At 42.7% G+C, this 21,947-nt stretch overlaps 1 protein-coding gene across 7 annotated transcripts in view; it reads left to right on the forward strand.

Annotated features, from left to right (window-relative positions):
* Nucleotides 1-21,947, forward strand: part of creb5b (cAMP responsive element binding protein 5b) — a 327,968-nt gene that overhangs the window by 297,607 nt on the left and 8,414 nt on the right. For 5 of the 7 annotated variants that reach the window (XR_012095754.1, XM_073024470.1, XM_073024472.1 and 2 more), the window contains 3 exons: nt 7,192-7,503; nt 14,798-15,025; nt 18,374-18,479. Coding sequence is in view for 6 of the 7 variants with exons in the window: in XM_073024470.1 (XP_072880571.1) it covers nt 7,192-7,503; nt 14,798-15,025; nt 18,374-18,479 (646 nt within the window). In the remaining variant the exon portion in view is untranslated. Of the gene's footprint in view, nt 1-7,191; nt 7,504-14,797; nt 15,026-18,373; nt 18,480-21,658; nt 21,762-21,947 lie in introns of all 7 variants that reach the window. The other 2 variants (XM_073024474.1, XM_073024475.1) reach the window with 2 other exon arrangements.

A 21,947-nucleotide genomic window follows, 5' to 3' on the forward strand; every position in this document is an offset into this window, starting at 1 on the left:
CTAAAATTCCTTGGCTGCTATTGCTATCTATTACTCATACTAAAATAACACCTGGCTCTATGAATTTGTAAACACTTTTTACATTTATAATTTGAACAAATCTTTCCCCTATGCATAGCTGAGAGAAAAAAGGCCAAATACTTTGCAAAGGGAAAGGATGTACTGCATAATTCATATAAATGTGTATGGTGAAAAAACCTAATCCCTGAACATTTCTGAAAAGGCATTTACAGTACTTTATTGATATTATTACTCCCAACTCAGTGTCTCAAAACCTATTGCCATAATGACGACTATATCAAAGTTCAAAGTACATATATGTCACCATATACAACCCTCAGAGTCATTTTCCTGTGGCCATAGTCAGCAAATCTATAGAAAAATAACTATAAAAGGAACAATGAAAGATCGACCAGAGTGCAGAGGACAACAAACTGCGTAAATGCAAATATAAGTAAATATCAATAAATAATGAGAACATGAGATAAAGAATCCTTAAAGTGAGATTATTGGTTGTGGGAGTATTTCATTGGATGGGCAAGCGAGTGTAGTTATCCCCTCTTGTTCAAGAGCCTGATGGTGGAGGGGTGGTAACTGTTCTTGAAGCTGATGGTGCAAGTCCTGAGGCTCCTGTACCTTCTACCCGGTGACAGCAGTGAGAAGTATGGCCTGGGTGGTGGGGATTCCTGATGATGGAGGCTGCTTTCCTATGACAGTGTTTCATGTAGATGTGCTCAGTGGTTGCGAGGGCTTTACCCATGATGTACTGGGCTGAATCCACTACCTTTTATAGGATGCAACTGAGATTTCAAAGGTACCCTAACTGTTGTAAAGTACCAATAATCCCCCATCTGAGTATACATAAATCAGAATGTTTCAGCATTTATCTCATCAGGTGATGTTTGCAGTGCACACATTTCACTCACTGGGATCCCTGTTCTCATGCTCTCCTAAAACTTAACTGGTTCACTGCAACATGCATTATTTCTGTGCAGGACAACCTGTACAAATATTGACACAGCCCAGTATAAACTTCTAATAAATAGCCATAATTATCTGAAAGAAGTTGGTTATGATAGCAGAAGGTAACTTTATGCATATTATCCATAAAGAACGTTAATAAGTCAGTGGTGGAGGGAAACAAAATGGACATAATTTTGCTGTTTTAAAAATAAATTGGGCAAGCAGGGAGAATAACAAATGTACAATACTGTGTGAAAGTTTCAAGCACATATATGTAGCTAAGGAGCCTAAGACATTCACGCAGTACTGTAGTAATTTTGTGTATTACACTGTACTGCCACCACAACAAGAAAACAAACAAATTTCATGATATATGTGAGTGATAATAAACCTGATTCTGATCTGGGTCTCTATTGTGGACTGAGAGTGGGAATCATGGTTGGGAAAGGGGGAAGGGAGAGGGGAGGGAGAAGGAAGCACCAGAGAGACATTCTGTAATGATCAGTAAACCAATTATTTTGAATCAAATGACCTTGCCAGGTTTCTCAGGGCTGCACCCACAACCTGTCCCGCACCCCTCCTGTGGCGCTCCCACAACCTGTCCCGCACCCACAACCTGTCCCGCACCCCTCCTGTGGCGCTCCCACAACCTGTCCCGCACCCCTCCTGTGGCGCTCCCACAACCTGTCCCGCACCCACAACCTGTCCCGCACCCCTCCTGTCCCGCACCCACAACCTGTCCCGCACCCCTCCTGTCCCGCACCCACAACCTGTCCCACACCCCTCCTGTGGCGCACCCTCAACCTGTCCCACACCCCTCCTGTCCCGCACCCACAACCTGTCCCGCACCCCTCCTGTGGCGCACCCACAACCTGTCCCGCACCCCTCCTGTGGCGCTCCCACAACCTGTCCCGCACCCCTCCTGTGGCGCTCCCACAACCTGTCCCGCACCCCTCCTGTGGCGCTCCCACAACCTGTCCCGCACCCCTCCTGTGGCGCACCCACAACCTGTCCCGCACCCCTCCTGTGGCGCTCCATCCGCGCCATTCCCAACATCCTTTGCTCCTGCCAGACTGGCAAACTCGCCCTCCGCTTCATGTTACTAAATACCGTACTGTGCAAAAGTCTTAGGCACCCTAGCAGCACACATGTGCCTAAGACTATTGGACAGTAATGTACAAACAATTACAGAAACAGTGAAAGATAAGAACTTTGAAAAGTAAGAAATTTGTTCTAGAGCTTCTGATTGAACAATAACATGGGCATAGTGTGGGATAGTTGCTTGAGGAGAAAGTGTGGCATTTAAATAGGATTTTCAGAAGATTTATGCTACAAGCAATACAATTTCATATCAGTACATTCTAGATAAAGTCACCTAGTATCTTTACTCTGCTGTTCTGATGTAGGTTTCAATGCTGTATGGAATAAAGGCTGAGGTTTAGGAATATTAATAAAATTATATAGAATTAATAGTTACAGAATACTACAGCACTTCTACCAAAGTGTGTGACCTTACACTTCTGTACACAATATTCCATCTACCGCTGACATTCCGCTACATTTCCCTCTGATCACTTTAAAATTATGCCCTCTAGCATTAGTTTAATTTGAATTAGCTTAATTTTGCTTAATTGTGAAGATGCTGAGATAAGATTCCTGTATTCAATCAGTGTCGTGAAGATAAATCTACAAGTTTTGTAGCCTCCCTTCTTCACAATGTCAGAGATTGCTGGCCTCTGCAGAATTTTCCATCTGTGAATTTCATTAGACGGTAAACATGGAGCCATCCTCTTCTCCCTGATGTTCGGCCACCACTTCCAAAACCAGAGACTGGATGAATAATTTGTAAATGTAATCCATCGTGAAGGACCCTCACCATCCAGGACATCCCCTCTTCCCTTGACAACCATCAGGGAGAAGGTACAGAGAAGCCTGAAGACTCAGTGGCTCACGACCAACTTTTTCCCCTCCCCATCAGATTTATCAACGCTTCCTCAGTATTTTGCTCTCTTTTTAAACTCTTTATTTTAAACATTATTACTGTAACATAGGAATTTTTATAGCACTGTACTGCTGCCACAAAACAATGAATTTCATGATATATTAGTGATTTAAAAAAAGCTGATTCTGATCATCATTGTCCAATTCTGATATTAAATTATGTCTGTGGTCCCAGTATTGAAACAGTACCCTTTCTGTAACCCTGATATTTAACTTCTCAAGTGACAGTATGGACCTGATATTTAAACTCCTCTGGCAACAGAACAAACCTTATTTTAAAAACCTCAAGAGCAGAGGTTCTGAACCTGGGGTCCACAGATCCCATGGTTAATGGTTAAGGGTCCATTGCATTAAAAAGATATGGACCCCTGCTCGAGAGATAGTCCAATTCCTAACCTCTTCCAGTGCCAGGACAGAGCTTAAACTCCTTCAGTGACAATATAGTCCTCATGTTAAGCTCCTCTTCTAGTGACAGCACAGTTCTCATGTAATATTACTCCGATTGTAACTTTACAACCCTGATGTTAAAGTCGCATCTGTATATTCAGTTGTCTTACAGCTGAAGTAATTATCCTTCATAATGCACACACACAGCCAAGAGGTGCTTCCAGATGGGATTATGGCTGAATCCTGGGATTACATCCTAGACCAAAGGGGAGATTTAAAAATGTTTGCCATATTTGGCTTTCACTTTTATCTTGGTAACGTGTGGAAAGTGATTGATTGTCTCTTTGTTTTGGTTTTTCTGTAGAGCGGTCAGAAACCTGCTTATTCAGGTAACTGTTTATCTGGATCTGACTGTGTGAGTGACCTGCAGATCAATTTCATGACTGTTAGCCTTCTGTTCACAAAGTTGACAGAGCAGACTGGGCTCGGCTGCAGCTGCTGCGAGCATCGTGGCTGGCCAAGAACACATTGATCAGTCTCAGCGTGAAGGATCAAGAATTTCTGCAAAAAATTAATGAGGCACCAGGGCCTGATCAATGGTGTCTTAGAAGATCCTGCTTCAGGTCACTTAGCTCCACGCTGTTTCTGTGATCCAGCCCATCTGGCTGTCTTTTTACACTGGGGCCTGATGAATGAGAAGCTTGCAAAATCCCGTTAATCTTTCAAAATTACTTGTCTTGACTGAAGACCAGCTGCATGCATTGCTGTTACATTATACATTGCTGTTGTTTGTTAAAGCCACCAACTGGTTTTAGTGTCACTTTTCGGATGTCCCAGGCAACGTTCCGTCAGATTCAGATTCATTTATTGTTACACGTACATCAAAACGTACAGTGAAATGTGTCGCTTGCATTAACAGCCAACACAGCCGAGGATGTGCTTGGGGGCCGCCTGCAAGTGTCACCACATGTTACATGCCCACAACTCACTAACCCTTTCCTGTACATCTTTGGGATGTGGGAGGAAACTGGAACACCCAGAGGAAGGCCATGTGGTCATGGTGAGAATGTACAAATTCTTTACAGACAGCAGCAGGAATTGAACCCTGAATCGCAGTTTGCTGGCACTGCGGAGCGTTGTGCTAGCCAGTGCAGTGGCATGCTGCCCTTCCAGGACCTTGCTAAGGCCTACTTGCCACTTGGAGCCTCTCAAGTTGCTGGAGATTTGCTTTATTTGATCATCAACATGATAGATGTAAATCCAGGCAATGGGCCAAATCCAACTTTATTCTGGACTTCTGCCAAACTAGAATGTTGGTATGCTCCAATACTTGCACATAAATAAAGATTAGCTTTATTTGTCCCATGTACATTGAAACATCAAAATGTACAGTGAAATACATTGTTTACATCAAATCACATCAGCAAGGATTGTGCTGGAGGCAGCCCACAAGTGTCTCCATACTTTCGGCGCCAACATAGCATAGCAGTTACTAATCCTAGCCCATACGTCTTTGGAATGTGGAGGAAAAATATTAAATAGTTAAATTAAACTAGTAATGCAAAAAGAATAAAAAGTAGTGAGGTAGTGTCCATGGGTTCAATGTCCATTAAGAAATGGGATGGCAGAGGGGAAGAAGCTGTTCCTGAATCATTGTGCGTGTGTGCCTTCAGACTCCTGTATCTCCTTCCTGATGGTAGCAATGAGAAGAGGGCATGTCATGGGTGATGGGGGTCCTTAATGATGGATGCTGCCTCTTTGAGGCATCACTCCTTGAAGAGGTCCTGGATGCTGGGGAGGATAGTCCCCATGACAGAGCTGACTAAGTTTACAAATCTCTGCAGCTTATATTGATCCTGTGCAGTAGCACCCACCACCCCACCCCCTTTACCAGACGGTGATGCAGCCAATCAGAATGTTCGCCATCGTACATCTGTAGAAATTTGCGAATGTCTTTGGTGACATACCAAATCACCTCAAACTCCTAAGGAAATATAGCCGCTGTTGTGTCACCTCTGTGGCTGCATCGATATGTTGGGCCCAGGGTAGATCCTCAGAGATGTTGACACCCAGAAACTTGAAATTGCTCACCCTTTCCACTTCTGATCCCTCTGTGAGGACTGGTGTCCCTCATCTTACCGTTCTGGTGTCCACAATCAGTGCTTCGATCTTACTGGCTTTGGGTGCAAGGTTGTAGCTGTAACACAACTCAACTAGCTGATATAATTCTATTACCATGGTAGCAATCACTGATTGGGGTTTATTACCTACAGCTAGCATGGTAATAATGTTAAACTGTTTGCTATGCTACTGAGCTGGCCAAGTTACAAGTCATCCAAAGAAATATATACTATTTTATCTTTTACTGTTTTCATTTTCTCACTTTTGCTTTTATCGTCAAGCTCATTTACAAGTGTTTGTTGCTGTTTTATTCTTTTATCTGGTACCATATTCCAGCTTTGCTCTCCTTAGCTTGTTCTCAGATTTTTTCCATTTATTTTTTATTTATGAAGATTAAATTGTTGTTGCCCAAGAACTGTGAAAGAAAAAGGTAAAACTGTCTCAGTGCAGTTTTTCTGCCCCCCTGCCGCTGTGATATCCTTTTGCGCTCATCTCAGATGTCATCAAAATGGCAGACACTGAGCTGGCGGAGAGAGGGGCTTTGCAGATCTAATGCTGGGTGGAGTATGTTCCATCTTCCAGTTTGGGATGAGTTGAGTTTTTCATGGTTCAGGTTGGGACATTTAAGTGCGGAGGGTCGTCTTAAGTCTTGCACTCAGGACGAGTGATTTAGCTCTGAAGGAGACCCTTAACAGGAGAGAGGTGTGGTTGGATGCATTATACAAACTCAGATCTCTTTCTTTAGCCAGAGGGTGGTAAATCTGTGGAATTCATCACCACAAACAGGTGTGGAGGTCAAGTCATTGGGTATATTTAAAGCAGAGATTGCTAATTCTTAATTCATAAGGTGTTGAAGTTTACAGGGAGAAGGCAGGAGAATGTGTTTGAGAGAACAATAAATCAGCCATGATGGAATGACAGAGCAGTCACGATGGGCCAAATGGCTTAATTCTGCTCCTATGACTTATGGAATCAACAAGCAGCCTGCCAGAGGGATTGGCAACATTGTGCGTCTTGACCTAAAACGTTGACCATCTCTCTGTCTCCATAGTCACTGCTTGACCTCCTGAATTTCTCCAGCAGATTGTGTGTTGCTTCAAGTGAATACCTCGGCAGTCGTGTGTCTCTGGAATGTATATGAATGTTTGTGTTTTTTCAAAGAATGTAAATGATTTTTGCTGTAAAAACATGAAAACCACTTGGCTCAGAATATTTTACAAGAAAATCTTCATAAAAACAGCTTCCTTAAAAACAAAGAGAAGTCCATATGCTTGTCAATGAAATGCGCACTATTAATCTTGTAATGAAGTTCTTTTTCTTAAACCCATCACCCCTGCTGGGGCATAGGCCGCTGATACAGCTCGGCAGAGTCTTCCATCCTAGGCTGAAGGTTAAGCTGTGGCTTTCACTTTCATCACATGAATTTAGGCAAAAATCCCAGAGATGAGGTCTTCAAAATTATTTCTGGGTTTTTACAGGATGGGGATTGCTAGCCCCATACCAACCCTCCTCCTTTCACCATGGGGCTTGACACCATCCATAGCAGAGTTTGTAATGAAATAGAATTAGATGAAGTTTAATAGCAGCATTACTTCTGCTGTTTTCTCAGCCACTTGGGGGGTTTGGATTGGGTAGAGAATGTGTGTAACATCATTAATATTGGAAACATGAGAAACAATGAGGTTTTAATTAGTGGCTTTTGCTTTGTTTATTTTGCAGAGACTTAAGGCAGTGCTGAGTCAGCACCCGAGCGCTCTGTCCAACGGAGGCATGAATATGATGGGACAAGTGATGGAAATGATGACGTCCAGGCAGGAGCCGGCGCCACAGCCACACCACGCCATGCACTCGCATGCACACCAGGCTCCGCCACAGCACGCCTTCACGCATCAGCACCAGCCGCACCACCAGCAGCATCACCCGCACCACCACCAGCAAGGCCACACCCACTCCCACCCAAACTTACACGCACACAACCCGCCGCATCACAATCCTCCGCTTCAGCCTCTGCCCACGGGAGCGCAAAATCAGGTAAATGGTTCTGACATTGTGGAAGTGGGTCCCGGTGTGAAGATAATATAAGAAAATAGGGGGATTCGATTAGCTTTATTTGTCAGATGCGGCCAGCACAATCTGAAGAGTCGCCATGCAAACGTAGCATGCCCACAATTTACTAACTTAACGTGGGAGGAAGCTGAAGTACCTGGGGGAAACCCACATGGTCACGGGGAGAATGTACAAACTCCTTACAGACAGCGGCAGGTTCTTGACCCTGATTGCTGGTGCTTAAAGCGATGCGCTCACATTGCGGTACATGGCTGCCTCAAGCTTTGCATTGTCATTCAGTATGATCGTGGCTGATCTGTGCTGGTGCCCCAAGACCAGGCAGTTTAAATGGTTTGGCACAGACTAGATGGGCTGAAGGGCTTGTTTCTGTGCTGTAGTTTCCTATGTCTCAGTGACTCTAATACTTAATTCTCCAATACAGCTAGCATTCTGAATCAATATTGTTTTACTCAAAAGAAATAGCTGGCATCTAAAATTCTATATATGCTATATACTTTGGCAAAATAGATTTTCACGGTCATTTCCAATCTTTCAAATGGTTTAAGGCTTTGTCTTCTGTTGTTATATGTGGGCACCTTCTATAGGGATGTTTAGAGTGAACATGAAGAGGATATTTCCAGTAGTGGGAGTGGCTAGGATCAGAGGGTGCAGCCTCAGCACAGAAAGACATCACTTTGGAACAGAGAAGAGGAGGAATTTCATTAGTCAGAAGCTGGTAAATCTGTGGAGGCCATGTCATTGGATGTATTTAAAGCAGAGGTTGACAGTTTCATGATTAGTAAGGGTATCAAATGTTGTGAAGAGAAGGCAGAAGGGGATGAGGGGGAATATAAATGAGCCATTCTGGAATGGCGGAGCAGAGTCCATGCAGTGGCATAGTGCTATAACAGTTTTGTGATGTTATTACACCACCAGCTCTAAGATCGGGGTTCAATTCCCACTGCTGTCTGTAAGGAGGTTGTATGTTTTTCCGGTAACCACACAGGTTTCATCAGAGTTCTCCCGTTTCCTCACACCCTCCAAAGATGCTTGGGTTAGGGTTAGTGAGTTGTGGCATGCTATGCCAAAGCTGGAAGCATGGTGACCACCCTACAATTCCGATGTACTTGTGACAAATAAAGCTAATCTTTCTTCTTTCTTGAATAGTCTAATTCTGCTCCAGTGGTCTTCACCTCTGTGCCCAGTTGATGGGCTGAATAGCCTAATTCTGCTCCTATGCCTTATGACCTAGCCTCCAGAAATCTACAGGGTATAAGTGATCATATCTTCTGTATTCATTATAATGTCAATAACAATAGGAATTTCGATCAATAATAATACAAAAATATATGATGTATAGATTATAAACCATTTAGCAGTTGCAACACACAAGGCGATATGTCCCTGAGAACTGTGTGAAAGAAGTTTAATTGCGCCCCAAGTTCAATTCCTGCCTTTGTCTGTAAAGAGTTTGTACTTTCTCCCTGTGATTATGTGGAGTTTCTTTCTCCCTATTCTTATTAGGCCTTGGTGAGACTGCACCTAGAATATTGAGTGCAGTTTTGGTCCCCTAATCTGAGGAAAGACATTCTTGCCATAGAAGGGAGTACAGGGAAGGTTCACCAGATTGATTCCTGGGATGGCAGGACTTTCATATGAAGAAAGACTGGATTGACTAGGCTTATATTCACTGGAATTTAGAAGATTGAGGGGGGATCTTATGGAAATGTATAAAATTCTAAAGGGATTGGACAGGCTTGATGCAGGAAGATTGTTTCCGATGTTGGGGAAGTCCAGAACGAGGGGTCACAGTTTAAGGATAAAGGGGAAGCCTTTTAGGACCGAGATGAGGAAAAACTTCTTCACACAGAGAGTGGTGAATCTGTGGAATTCTCTGCCACAGGAAACAGTTGAGGCCGGTTCATTGGCTATATTTAAGAGGAAGTTAGATATGGCCCTTGTGGCTAAAGGGATCAGGGGGTATGGAGAGAAAGCAGGTACAGGGTTCTGAGTTGGATGATCAACCATGATCATACTGAATGGCGGTGCAGGCTCGAAGGGTCGAATGGCCTACTCCTGCACCTATTTTCTATGTTTCTATGTGGATTGCATCTGGGTGTTCCTGTTTCCTCCCACATCCCAAATACGTACAAATGGGTTAGTAGATTCATTGGTCACATAGAAACATAGAAAACCTACAGCACAATACAGGCCCTTTGGCCTACAAAGTTGTGCCGAACCTGTCCCTCACAGGGGTGCAATTGGATGGTGTCGGTTCTTTGGGCTGGAGGAGCCTGTTACTGTGCTGTACCTCTGAATAACAAATAAAAATAGATTGTAGAACATAGAACTTTACGGCACAATACGGGCCCTTCAGCCCACGATTTTGTGCTGACCTTTTAACCTGCTCTAAGATCAATATAACTCTTCTCGTCAACATAGCCCTCCATTTTTCTCTATCTAAGAGTCCCTTAAACGTCCCTAATGTATCAGGGTCAACCATGCTCAACTCCACCCCATCCCCCCAGCAGGCTGTTCCATACACCCTCCACTCTGAAAAATATTTACCTCTGATATCCTCCAGTCGCCTGAAAATTATTCCCCCTTGTGAAAAGGTCTCTTGCTGTCCACTCTATTTGTGCCTCTTATCATTTTGTGCATCTCCAAGTCATCTTGCATCCTTTTTTGCTCCAAAGAGAAAAACCCTAGCTTACTCAACCTATCCTCATGTTCTCTACTGTGCACGTTCTCTACTCAAGGCAGCGCTGGTCTTTTTTAAATTAATTCTTTCTGCTATCATAGCCTTGCACAAAAGAAAACAAACTGAAAATTTACAGTTATTTTTCTTTCAGCAGCTTTTTGTGCATGCACACTCCCAATTTCTCCAAGCTTGCTTTAATGGAATGCTTTCTGATAATCTCCCTCATTTTCAGGTCATTCTCCCTTGTTCTGGATTCTGCAGCAGAGGAAATGCAGTGTCTATCTGTCAAATCCTTTAATCATTCTGAAACACCTCAATTAGCTCATCCACTTAATCTTCTGCACTCAAGGGAGAACAAACCTGGTCTCTGCAACCTGTCCTCATAATTTACTTTGTTCGTCGAGACCCATTGCTAAATTAATGACGTTCTGCATCTGCTTGATGCCTGTGAAACAAGTGCATCGCGTACCGATAGCTATTCCTTGTGAAAGCATCAGGGAAAACAGATTTCATGTCAGCACGCTTAGGTATGCGGAGTAAATCTTGCACATGAACCATTTCCAACATTGCAATTTAGTATTGCACGGCAAATTTTCCGAACCAAAGCTTCCAGCCAAGAGAAATGAAAGACAGCTGAGCACAAAGAGACACTCAGTGGCCACTTTATTAGGTACACCGTGTTAGTGTAAATATCTAATTGTGTGGTAGCAGCTTGATACACGAAAGCTTACAGACATGGTCAAGAGTTTGGTTGTTGTTCAGACCAGACATAAGAATGGGGAAGAAATGTGATCTAGGAGACTTATGGCTGTGGAATAATTGTTGGTGCCAGGCAGGGTGGTTTGAGTATCTCAGAGACTGCTGATCTTCTAGGATTTTCAAGCACACCAGTCTTTAGAGTTTACAGAGAATGGTGCAAAAAACTAAAAACAACCAGAGGGCAGCAGTTCTGAGGGAGAAAATGCTTTCTTAATGAGTGACGTCGGAGGAGAATGGCTAGATTGGTTCAAGCTGACATGAAGGCAACAGTAACTCAACAGTGGTGTGTCGAAGAGCATCTGTGAATGCGTAACACTTCAAATCTTGAAATGTATGTGCTGAAGCAGCAGACCACACTGGTCACTTTACACGGTACAGAAGGTACTAATAAAGTGGCCATTGAATATATATTACTGTCTAAACCTGTGATTTGCATTTCTTGGTTTGCAAGTTAAGCATGCAGATAATCTTATACTGATAATACTGATGAGGTTAGCTGCCAAATAATTGATAGTCAATCCTATTTTATAGGTTTCATCACATTATTCTGTTCAGCATTTTTATCACCCACTGATCCGTGTTTTCCTGCAAATCAATATGACAAAGTATAAATTTCAAGGCTTTATCGGCTCAGGTCGAAATAAATTACATTTTCTTACTTCCCAAGCATCTGAATTAACACAAAAGCAAACCTAAAATATATACATATATTGTTCAAGTGTAAGTCAGCAAAAGGGTACTGAAATAAACTGAAGATGTGTTTACAAGCCTGTTTATCAAACTATGCCTCTGACCAAACTTGATTCTCACCATCAACTGTCCTCTTCTGAAAATGTTCTCACAGACCATTGAGGCACCACAGTGGTGTAGATGTTAGTGTGACATTATTATAGCTGGGGGCTTCAGGGTTTGGTTTTCAATTCTGTTCTGTTTGGGAGGAGTTGTGCATTTTCTCTGTGACTCTGTGGGTTTCCTCCACGTTCTCCAGTTTCCTCACAGAGCCCAGGTAGTAAGATAACTAGTCATTATAAATTGCCCTGTGATGAGGCCATGCTGTATTGTGGTGGCTGCTGATTTCTGCAAAAGCCATGGACTCGGAATCTTGGACTATATACTTTGTGCGACTGAACTTTACTGCTATCTTATTTGTGCCTCGTGCTGTGTGTGACTGTCAGTACTGTGCTTTGCACATTAGCCCCAGAGTAACACTATTTTGTTTGGCTGTATTCATGGGTATTTCTGTATGGTTGAATTACAATTAAACTTGAACTTGATCAGACTCAGGTTAAATAGGTGGCGGCTGGGCGGAGGGGCTCGTTGGGCTGGAAGGGTCTGTTCCGTGCTGTTTCTCTAAATAAATTAATTAATTGGGTGCCAGCTACTGCTTCCCTCTCAACGGGGAAGGAATGTGTATTCAGCAGGATTGAAGTTAGATTGAAGGGAAATAAATGACTCACTTTCACATTCTTGCAAACTCACTGAATGGAAAGTAGTTGCCTACCTCTGTCTGGCATCATGACTCCCTCTTCTATGCTCCTTAAAAATACAGGCAGGTAGGATTTTTACATCTCCCACCCCTGTTTGACTCCAACAGACTAGGAAGGAAATATCTGTGAGCAACTCCATTAAAGGCTCACTAAAGGTGGCAGCAAGATGTATTTCCTGATATGTCTGAAAGGAGAAAAGCAGAAACAGAATTCGAAACAGGCGTATTATCCCTGACATATGTATAGTTGGGGTGCCTAAGACATTTGCAGAGTATAGGTCAAACAGTTTAGCTCAGAAAGGCCACTGTCCTGAGCTGTATTCATGTATACACAGCGTCAGCGAGTGTTTCCTATTTTGCAATCGCCCCTGGCTGTAGCTTAATTTAGCCTGGAAAGACCACTTTTCTGAGCGACATTTTAAATTGAATCTACAATCTACGTTCAGATCTGAAGACTGGTTGAAATTGATATTTGCTATATTTCAGAATACGCACTAACACCTGCAAGAAAGTGAATCTCAGGGTTGTATATGATAACATATAGAGTACTGTGCAAAACAATATATATGTATTTGTCACTGCGGAGCAGAGAGCGAGTTTATAAATCTGGCGGGAGCAGAAGATGTTGGGAATGGCGAGGGTGGAGAGCTGCAGAAGGAGTGTGGGACAGGTGGCAGAGAAGGGGTGCCAGGGCAGGGGGGGTGGCATGGGTGCAGACATACACAGCCCTGATGGCCAGGCAAGGTAATTTGAATCCAAACAATGGTTCATTGATCATTACAAAATGTCTCTCTGATGTTTCCTGCTCCCTCCCCTGTCCCTTCCCCTTTTTGGAACCATGATTCCCCTCTCCCTGCTCCCCTTCACACCCTCAGTTCACAATAGAGACCCATATCAGAATCTGGTTTATCATTCCTCACACATGTCATGATTTTTTTTTGTGGCAGCAGCACAGTGCAATAAATAAAATTACCACAGTACAGTGCAAAAGTCTTAGCACTCTAGCTTTCTCGATTGGCCTAAGACCTTTTCACTGAGCGTACATCATGAAATGTGTGGTTTTGTGGCAGCAGTACGGTGCAATAGAAAAACAGACTATGAATTACAATTTAAATTATTGTTACTTGGGATAAGGTTCCAACCCTGGGGATTTGTTTGCCTGTTTATTTACTTACTGTGAAGCAGCACAAAGTAGGTCCCTCCAACTCTTCGAGCCACGCTGTCCACAACCCCTGATTTTAGCCCTAGCTAATCATGGGACAATTTACAATGACCAATTAACCTGCCAACCGGTGGTACATTGTTGGACTGTGGGAGGAAACCGAATCAGCCAGAGGAAATCCATGTGGTCACGGGGAGAGCGTACAAACTCCTTACAGGCAGCAGCAGCAATTGAACCCGGGTCGCTGGTACTGTAAAGTGTTGTGCTAACCACTACGCTGCCATGCTGCCCTATTTTTGGACACTGGAGTGGGTGGAATGGGGGAAGGTGGCGGGGCAGCAGGGTGGGGTGATAGGCAGTCACGCAGCCGACATTATTTCATTTGTTACAGCTTTCAAAGTGAATAATCCTAAACTATGACTCTGTAAATCCTGGATCACGTTAGGGCTGGGTTGGGCAGGACAGGGTCTGCTGGAAGTAGCGGAGCGTGCCTGATCTCTGCTGAAAGAGTTCCTTTACATAGACACTAATAACTTGAGTCCACATAAGATTTGGCAGTTAATATGTAAGTTGTTTTTTATTACACACTGAGTTGGGCATGTCCTGCAGTGTTCTTTATAAAAAAATAAAGTTACCATTAATATGGGAATTCAGTATTTTTGTGTTGGATTGTATAGAACATGGAACATGTTTTTCTGTTTTATGAACGTTTTATGTTTCTTGCCATTTTTTTCCTTATATTCTGACTTTTCTTCTTTTAAGAACAGGCGTTCCCAACCTGGGGTCTGCAGACACCTGGGTTAATGGTAGAGGTCCGTGGCATAAAAAAGGTTGGGAACCCCTGTTTTGGAACATTACAGCACAGTACAGGCCCTCAAGCCCGCAATGTTATACCAACATTTTAACTTACTCCAAAATCAATCTAACCCTTCCCTTTCACATGGCCCTTCATTTTTCTTTCATTCATGTGCCTAAGAGTCTCTTAAATGTCCCTACTGTAGTGTGATTGTGTCCATGTGATTCCTGCCCCATGTACAACTGTGGATCAGGTTACAACAACAACAACACACGCACAATGCTGGTAGAACACAGCAGGCTAGGCAGCATCTATAGGGAGATCAGTTAATTGAATTTATTGTGCATATTCATTGTTTGAACTTTTTTTTTCTAGGTCTCACCTGGAGCACAACAGATACAATCTCCTCAATCAGGACACCCAGCACCAAGCAGTGGGGGCCGAAGAAGAAGAGTTGTTGATGAAGATCCTGACGAAAGACGGAGGAAATTTCTTGAAAGGAATCGCGCTGCTGCAACTCGCTGCAGGCAGAAGAGGAAAGTGTGGGTGCTCTCACTGGAAAAGAAAGCAGAGGAACTCACGCAAACAAACATGCAACTTCAGGTGCGGGACTTTCCCACAATTCAGTAATAGTATCGTCCTAAGTAAATGATTTTATATCAATTGTATTGTAATATTTTACGACATTTTTAAGCCTAAACATGGATTCCCAGTTAGAAAGGCTTTATGCTGTAACCTTCCTCAAATCTAATTACTCAGAAATCTATTTTAACCTACGGATCCATACAATTTAAAATCTTGCCACTTTCTGTAGTTCTATTAAGTTTGTAACATTTTTGGTACCAAGGAAATCCAGTGAAATAGTGGTGTAAGATTTCATGCTTTTCACATCTTTAATGAGTTCATCACCTATATCAAATAAAATCAAACACCTTTCTGAAGTAGGCAAAAGAGTTTCCTGATATGACTTCATAACGTCAGCTCCAGATACATAATTGATGTGTTCCCCAATTTAGGTTGGAGGAGCAACACCTCCTTTAGCATTAGGGTAGCCTCCAATCTGATGGCATGAACATCAATTTCTCCATCTTCTGGTAACTTCTCCCCCCAATTCTCCTTCTACATTGGTGAAACCCATCATAAATTGGGGGACCGTTTTGTCGAGTACATTGGCTCCATCTGTCAAAAGCGTAATTTCCCAGTGGCCAACCATTTTAATTCCTATACCCGTTCCTGTTCCAACATGTCAGTCCATGGCTTCTTTTTTTGTCACCATGATGTGGCAGGTTGAAAGAGCAACACCTCATATTCTGTCCAAGTACCTCCAACCTGATGGCGTGAATATCAACTTTTCCTTCCAGTAATTTTTTCCCTCCCCCTTCCTCCTTCTATTTCCCACTTGGCCTCTTATCTCTTCTCACTTGCCTATCACCTCCCTGCCTTCTCTCATGGTCCACCCTCCTCTCCTATCAGATTCTTTCCTCCCCAGTCTCTTATCTTTTCCACTCACCTGGCTTAATCTATCAACTTCTAGCTATCCGCCATACGACCTTCATATTCTGGCATTTACCCACTTCCTCTCCAGTCCTGAAGAAGGGTCTCTGCCCGAAATGTCAACATGGACATTGCCCGAACTGCTGCGTTCCCCCAGCATTTTGTGTGTGTTGATATGGATTTCCATCTAGAAAAAATCAGTGAGGCAGAGTTCATGGGTTGATTCATTGTCTGATGACAGAGATGAAGAAGCTGTTCCTAAAACATTGAGTGTGTCTTCAGGCTTCTGTGTCTCCTCCCTGATGGTAGCAATGAGAAGAGAGCACCTACTAGGAATAGTGTGCTTTGTCTCTATGACATTGTGTCAAGGTGAGAACTTGACTATTTGAGAGTTGAGACTGTGGTACCAGGATGTACCTAGGCAGGCAGTGTTGAGGAGTCAAGGGGTGACAAAGAGTAATGAGACATTACTGATGAGGTCAGAGTGAGTGAGGAAAGAGGAAGAGATCACAACCTGCCCAGTAAGACAACAGAAAGGCACTAAATTTAAGAAAATCTTAGATATGTTATGTCCCCTTGTATATGGATAATATGGGACATTATTTTAAGAAGACTGGAGGAAGGGTATATTGGGGATGTCAGAGGTAAATTCTTTACACAGAGTGGTGAGTGCATAGGGCAATGGTAAAGGCAGGTAAATTAGTAAGGACGTCAAAGGTTATGGGAAAAAGGCAGGAGAATCGGGTTGTGAGGGAAAATGAATCGGCCATGATTGAATCGTGAAGACAATGTGCCAGGTGGTCTAATTCTGCTTCTATGTCCTAGTACTTCATTGGTTGTACAACATAGTCAGAGTGGACAGCCAAAGACCTTTTCCTCAGGCTGTAAATAGCTAATACAAGGTGGCAGAATTTTAAAGTGTTTGGAGGAAAGTGTAGTGGGGACATCAAAGGTAGGTTTGCTCTGAACACAGAGTGGTGAGTACATGGAACACCATGATAGGAAAATAGAGGGTTATGTGGGAGGGAAGGGTTATATGAATCTTAAAAGGTTGGCACACGTTGTGGGCCGAGGGCCTTATTGTGCCATTATGTCCTAGATTATGGAGTGAGTTGTTGAGGAAGGGTGTGTGGATAAAATCAAAAGCAGAGTTAGTGGTTGACTTGGAAATGTGCGGACTCCTGATCTGATGGTGCCAGGCAGTGCCGGAAAACCCATCGGCTTGTCTAGTGCAGTAGCCTTTACCTTCCTTCATCAGCCATCATTAAGACATGAAACAGCTGAGGAGTTTAGGTAATTGACCAGGATGCTACCTGGACGAGAGGGCATGTCTTATGAAGATAGTGATGGTGGCACCGTGGTTAGCACAATCACTTTACAGTGCCAGTGATCATTGATTGGGGTTTGATTCCCATTGCTGTCAGTAAGGATTTTGCACATTCTCCCCTTGACTCTGTGGGTTTCCAGTTTCCTCACACTTTCCAAAAAACGTACGGAATAGGGTTAGGAAATTGTTGACGAGCTATGTTAGTACTTGAAGCATGGCGACATTTGTACAGTGGCATGGTAGCATAGCCGTTAGCGCAACACTTTTTAGTACAGTTGACCTGGGTTCAATTCCTGCCACCGTCTGTAAGGAGTTTGTACGTTCTCCCTGGATCAATATGAGTTTCTTCCCACCATCTAAAGACGTTCTGGTTGGCAGGTAATTTGATTAATGAAAATTGTCTCAGGATTAGGCTGGGATTAAAGATGGGTGATGAGGTTTGAAGGGCTGGAGAGGCCTATTCCATGTTCTATCTCAATACGTGAATCAATACAGATTGAGCGAGCTAGGGCTTTTCTCTTTTGGAGCGAAGGGGTTGAGAGGTGTACAAGATGATAAGAGGCATAGAACGAATGGATAGCCAGAGACTTTTCCCAAGGGCAGAAATGACTAAAACGCAGGAGGGCAGAATTTTAAGGTGAATGGAGGAAAGTATAGGGGGATATTGGAGGCAAGTTCTTTACACAGAGAATCATGGGGGTGTGAAATGTCCTGCCAGGGTGGTGTTAGAGGCAGATACATTACAGACATTTTAGAAACTCTTAGATAGGCAAGTGGATGATAGAAAAATGGAGAGCTGGGTGGGAGGGAAGAGTTGGATTGATCTTAGAATAGGTTTAAAGGTCAGCACAGCATGGTGGGCTGAAGGGCCTGTACTGTGTCATAATATTCTATGTTCTAATTAAAAGTGTGGGTCACCTGATGAAGACCTGCTGGGGTCACCAATTCCAAGATGTTTCAGTTCCAAAGCAGTGGTGGGAAAATGGGAAATGGGGCGGATTCAGGTTTGAAATTTAAGTTCGCTTGTAAAATGTTAATCTTCTCCTCTTCATTCCTACTCCATCAGTTTGAAATCTGGGCTTATAAACAAAGGATGTCAACAATGTCCACATGTTGATCTGTGTTCACAGAACGAGGTCTCCCTCTTGAAGAACGAGGTGGCTCAGCTGAAGCAACTATTACTGACACATAAAGACTGTCCAGTCACGATGCAGAAGGAGTCACAAGGATACTTGAGTGAGTAAAATGCACCTCACCGAACAAAGGATGTGCCTGGGAAAAATTTCAGTTCACTGTGAGAGCGTGAGGCAGCTCAGAATCAGAATCAGGTTTAATATCGCCAACATTTGATGTCTTGTGCAGCAGTGCCAAACAATATGTAAAAAGAATACCATAAATTACAATAAGAAATGTGTACAGTATATGAAAATTAAGTAATGCAACAAGAGAACAAAATAGTGAGGTAGAGTTCATGTCCGTTTTGGGGTCTGATGGCAGAGGTGAAGAAGCTGCTCCTCAAATGTTGAGTGTGTGTCTTCAGGCCTCTCTGGTGGTAGTAATGAGAAGACAGCATGTCCTGGGTGATGAGGGTCCTTAATTATAGATGCCACCTTTTTGAAGCATCACCTTTTAAAGACGTCCTTGATGCCTGGGGAGGCTCGTGCCCGTGATGGAGCTGGCCGAGTTTACAACTCTCTGCAGCCTTTCTCAATCATGCGGAGTGGCACCTCCTCACCAAATGGTGATGCAACCATTCAGAATGCTCTCCACAGTGCATCTGTAGAAATTTGCAGGAGTCTTTGGTGACGTACCAAATCTCCTCAAACTCCTAATGAAATATAGGCACTTGTGTGCCCTCTTTGTAGTTGCATCAATATGTTGGGCATCAAATATATCTTCAGAGATGTTGACACCCAGGAACTTGAAACTGTCCACCCTTTCTACTGCCGATCCCTGGTCTGTAGCCCCATTGATGGCTTAGTTTCCCAGTGAAAGCAAACCCTGTCCTATGGCCCGGCAGAAAGCTGGAAAACATTTCTTTTAGTCGGGGCATCATGGGAGTGTAGCAGTGAGTGTAACACTGTTACAACACGAGAGACCCAAGTTCAATTTCCACCTCTGTCTGTAAGGAGTTTGTACATCCACCCCATGACTGCATGGTTTCCTCCCACATTCCAAAGATGTGCAAGTCAGGAGGTTAATTCATCACATGGTTTCAATTCGATGGCACGGGCTTGTTAGGATGGAAGAAGCAGGCTAAAGAGCTTTTATATATTACAGGGCCCACTCAAGAGAGAGAAAATAAATATTAATTTTAGTAACTAACTGTCAGACTGAGAACTTGTTCCATTGATTCGGGGGCGGTGAGGGGGGGACAATTAGAATTCAGGAAATAGATCATCAGTATCAAATTAACTTAACACAAAAGAAATAAAATTCACCTTCCAAAAATATTTTAACTATTAAAATCTTTCAAAACTATCATTACTATTACTGACACTATATTTTAAATTCCATTTTAAATGTGAAATTAGCACAGTGTCATAGTAAACCTAGCTGGTTCACTAATGTCCTTCAGGAAAGGTCATTTACTTTATTGACCTGCTTTGAATAGACGTGACTGTAGATCTGCCAGTCCAGTTGATACTTAGCTCTTTCATCAGCCCAAGGACAATGAGAAATGGGGTAGGTGATGCAGGCCTTGTAAAAATGTCCATATGCCATGAATAATTAAATAAAAACTAGGATTCATGAAAATGATCAATTTCACACCATAAACCACTTTAATTTTGCTAACATGTCTGATTTTAAGATTGCAGTAATTTTTATAATGTACGGTTTTTAAATAAATTTTACAAATCCTGAGATTTTAGTATATATGGGTGGAATTAAAAAGTAAATGAAGCCTCTATAAATGTTATTCAACTTGCTTTTCAAAATCTAGGTTAGGATTTTCTAGCTCCAGAAAAGACCATGATAAGGAGCCAGGGAAAAAAAATCTTTAGTCTTTTTGATCCTGGAGCATAATTCAAACTAAAGAGTTAACATTAGGGAATATTCTTTTATCTATTTCTTGTTCCCTCAACCCCAATCCAAATATACTTAGGCACTTTCTCAACAGGCCAGACAGACCCCACAACCTTCAAGAAAAGTTGAGGTTATGACAGCCAGCACAGTACTTTTACCCGGACCAAAACATAGCCCAAGTTCAGGGGTTCCCAAAATTTTTTTATATGCCATGGGCCCTACCATTACCCAAGGGGTCTGTGTTCCCCACAGGTTGGGAACCCCTGCCCTGGATCTAAATACAGTACCTATGGAAAACCATTCAGTCCACATATCTGAAGAAGTTGCCCAGGTTATCTGCACTCAACCTTCATCATGTAACCTATCAAGGATTAAAGGTCCTGGAGAACTCTCTTTGCAGATTGGGACAATCTTACTAAATACTACCAATTCCATCCAAGTTTTAAATGACCTTTCCTTTAGGTCTGGAACAGGTCAAAGGGGACACACAATAGATCTGCTGGCTCAGAGCTCCAGTGAGCCAGTGTCAATCCTGACTGCAGACATGTTCTGTGTGGAACTTGCACATTCTCCCAGTGACTGCACGTCTCTTACACAACACAAGGATGTGCAGGTTGGCCTCTGCAAGCTGTTTGTTGATTCCCTGAACCTAGACTTGGATAGTTCTATGACAGAAGGAACAATAATTACTGAGCAATGTAACCAGCAAAGCACTTACCATGAATGCTTGTCTGAGAGACACATTCTGTTCCTTCTGTCTGGTAACTGCAGGAGAACTGTTGAGAAGGTGCATTAATTAACATATTTTAATAATGATCCCACTTGGAATGTATTGGGGTGTTAATTCTGGAGAGGCCAGTGATCAGTTTCAGAATGTTTGATGTTGTGCCCACGCTTGTGGTCCTTCATAGGCAGGATTTACAACTTCCCAATCCAAATATTGGTGATGCTTACATATACAATGGACTGAGCAGGTAACAGTACACTCTAAAAGTTCTAGGCAACATGGAACCCTTTTGCAGAAGCCACACAATGTAGTCCTGATGAAGCAAATGCCAATTTTAAAAATTTGGGCGATGGTGGGGGTGGGGGCATGAATTTCACCTATATTTTCAGGTAGTGCCAATCTTAATTTCATTCAAAAGAAAAAGCATTAGAGGTAAGAGAGATGGAAAAATCTTTCAAACAGTTCAATTGGTTAAAACTTACAAATGAGGAAATGATAAACATTTCCAACAAACATCTCTAGGCGTTTCTATTTCAGGTTTTCTTTTCCCCTCTGTTCATACACTTGAAGCAATGGTTGTATAAATTAAAATTCAATGTAAATTTATGATCAAAGTACATATATGTCACCATATACTACCCTGAAATTCATTTTCTTGCAGGCATTCACAGTAGAGCAAAGAAATACAATAGAAGCAATGGAAAAACTACACACAAATAAAGACTGACAAACAACTATTGTGCAAAAGACGACAAACTGTGCAAGTACAAAAAACAAATAACTAAATAATACTGAGAACATGAAGTTATAGAGTACTTGAAAATGAGTCCATAGGTTGTGGAATCAGTTCAATATTGAGGCCAGTGAAGTTATCCACACTGGTTCAGGAGCGTGACGCTTGAAGGGTAATAACTGTTCTTGAACCTGGTGGTGTGGAACCAAAGGCTGCA

This window comes from Hemitrygon akajei, chromosome 20 (genome assembly GCF_048418815.1).
Source record: "Hemitrygon akajei chromosome 20, sHemAka1.3, whole genome shotgun sequence".
NCBI lineage: Eukaryota > Metazoa > Chordata > Chondrichthyes > Myliobatiformes > Dasyatidae > Hemitrygon > Hemitrygon akajei.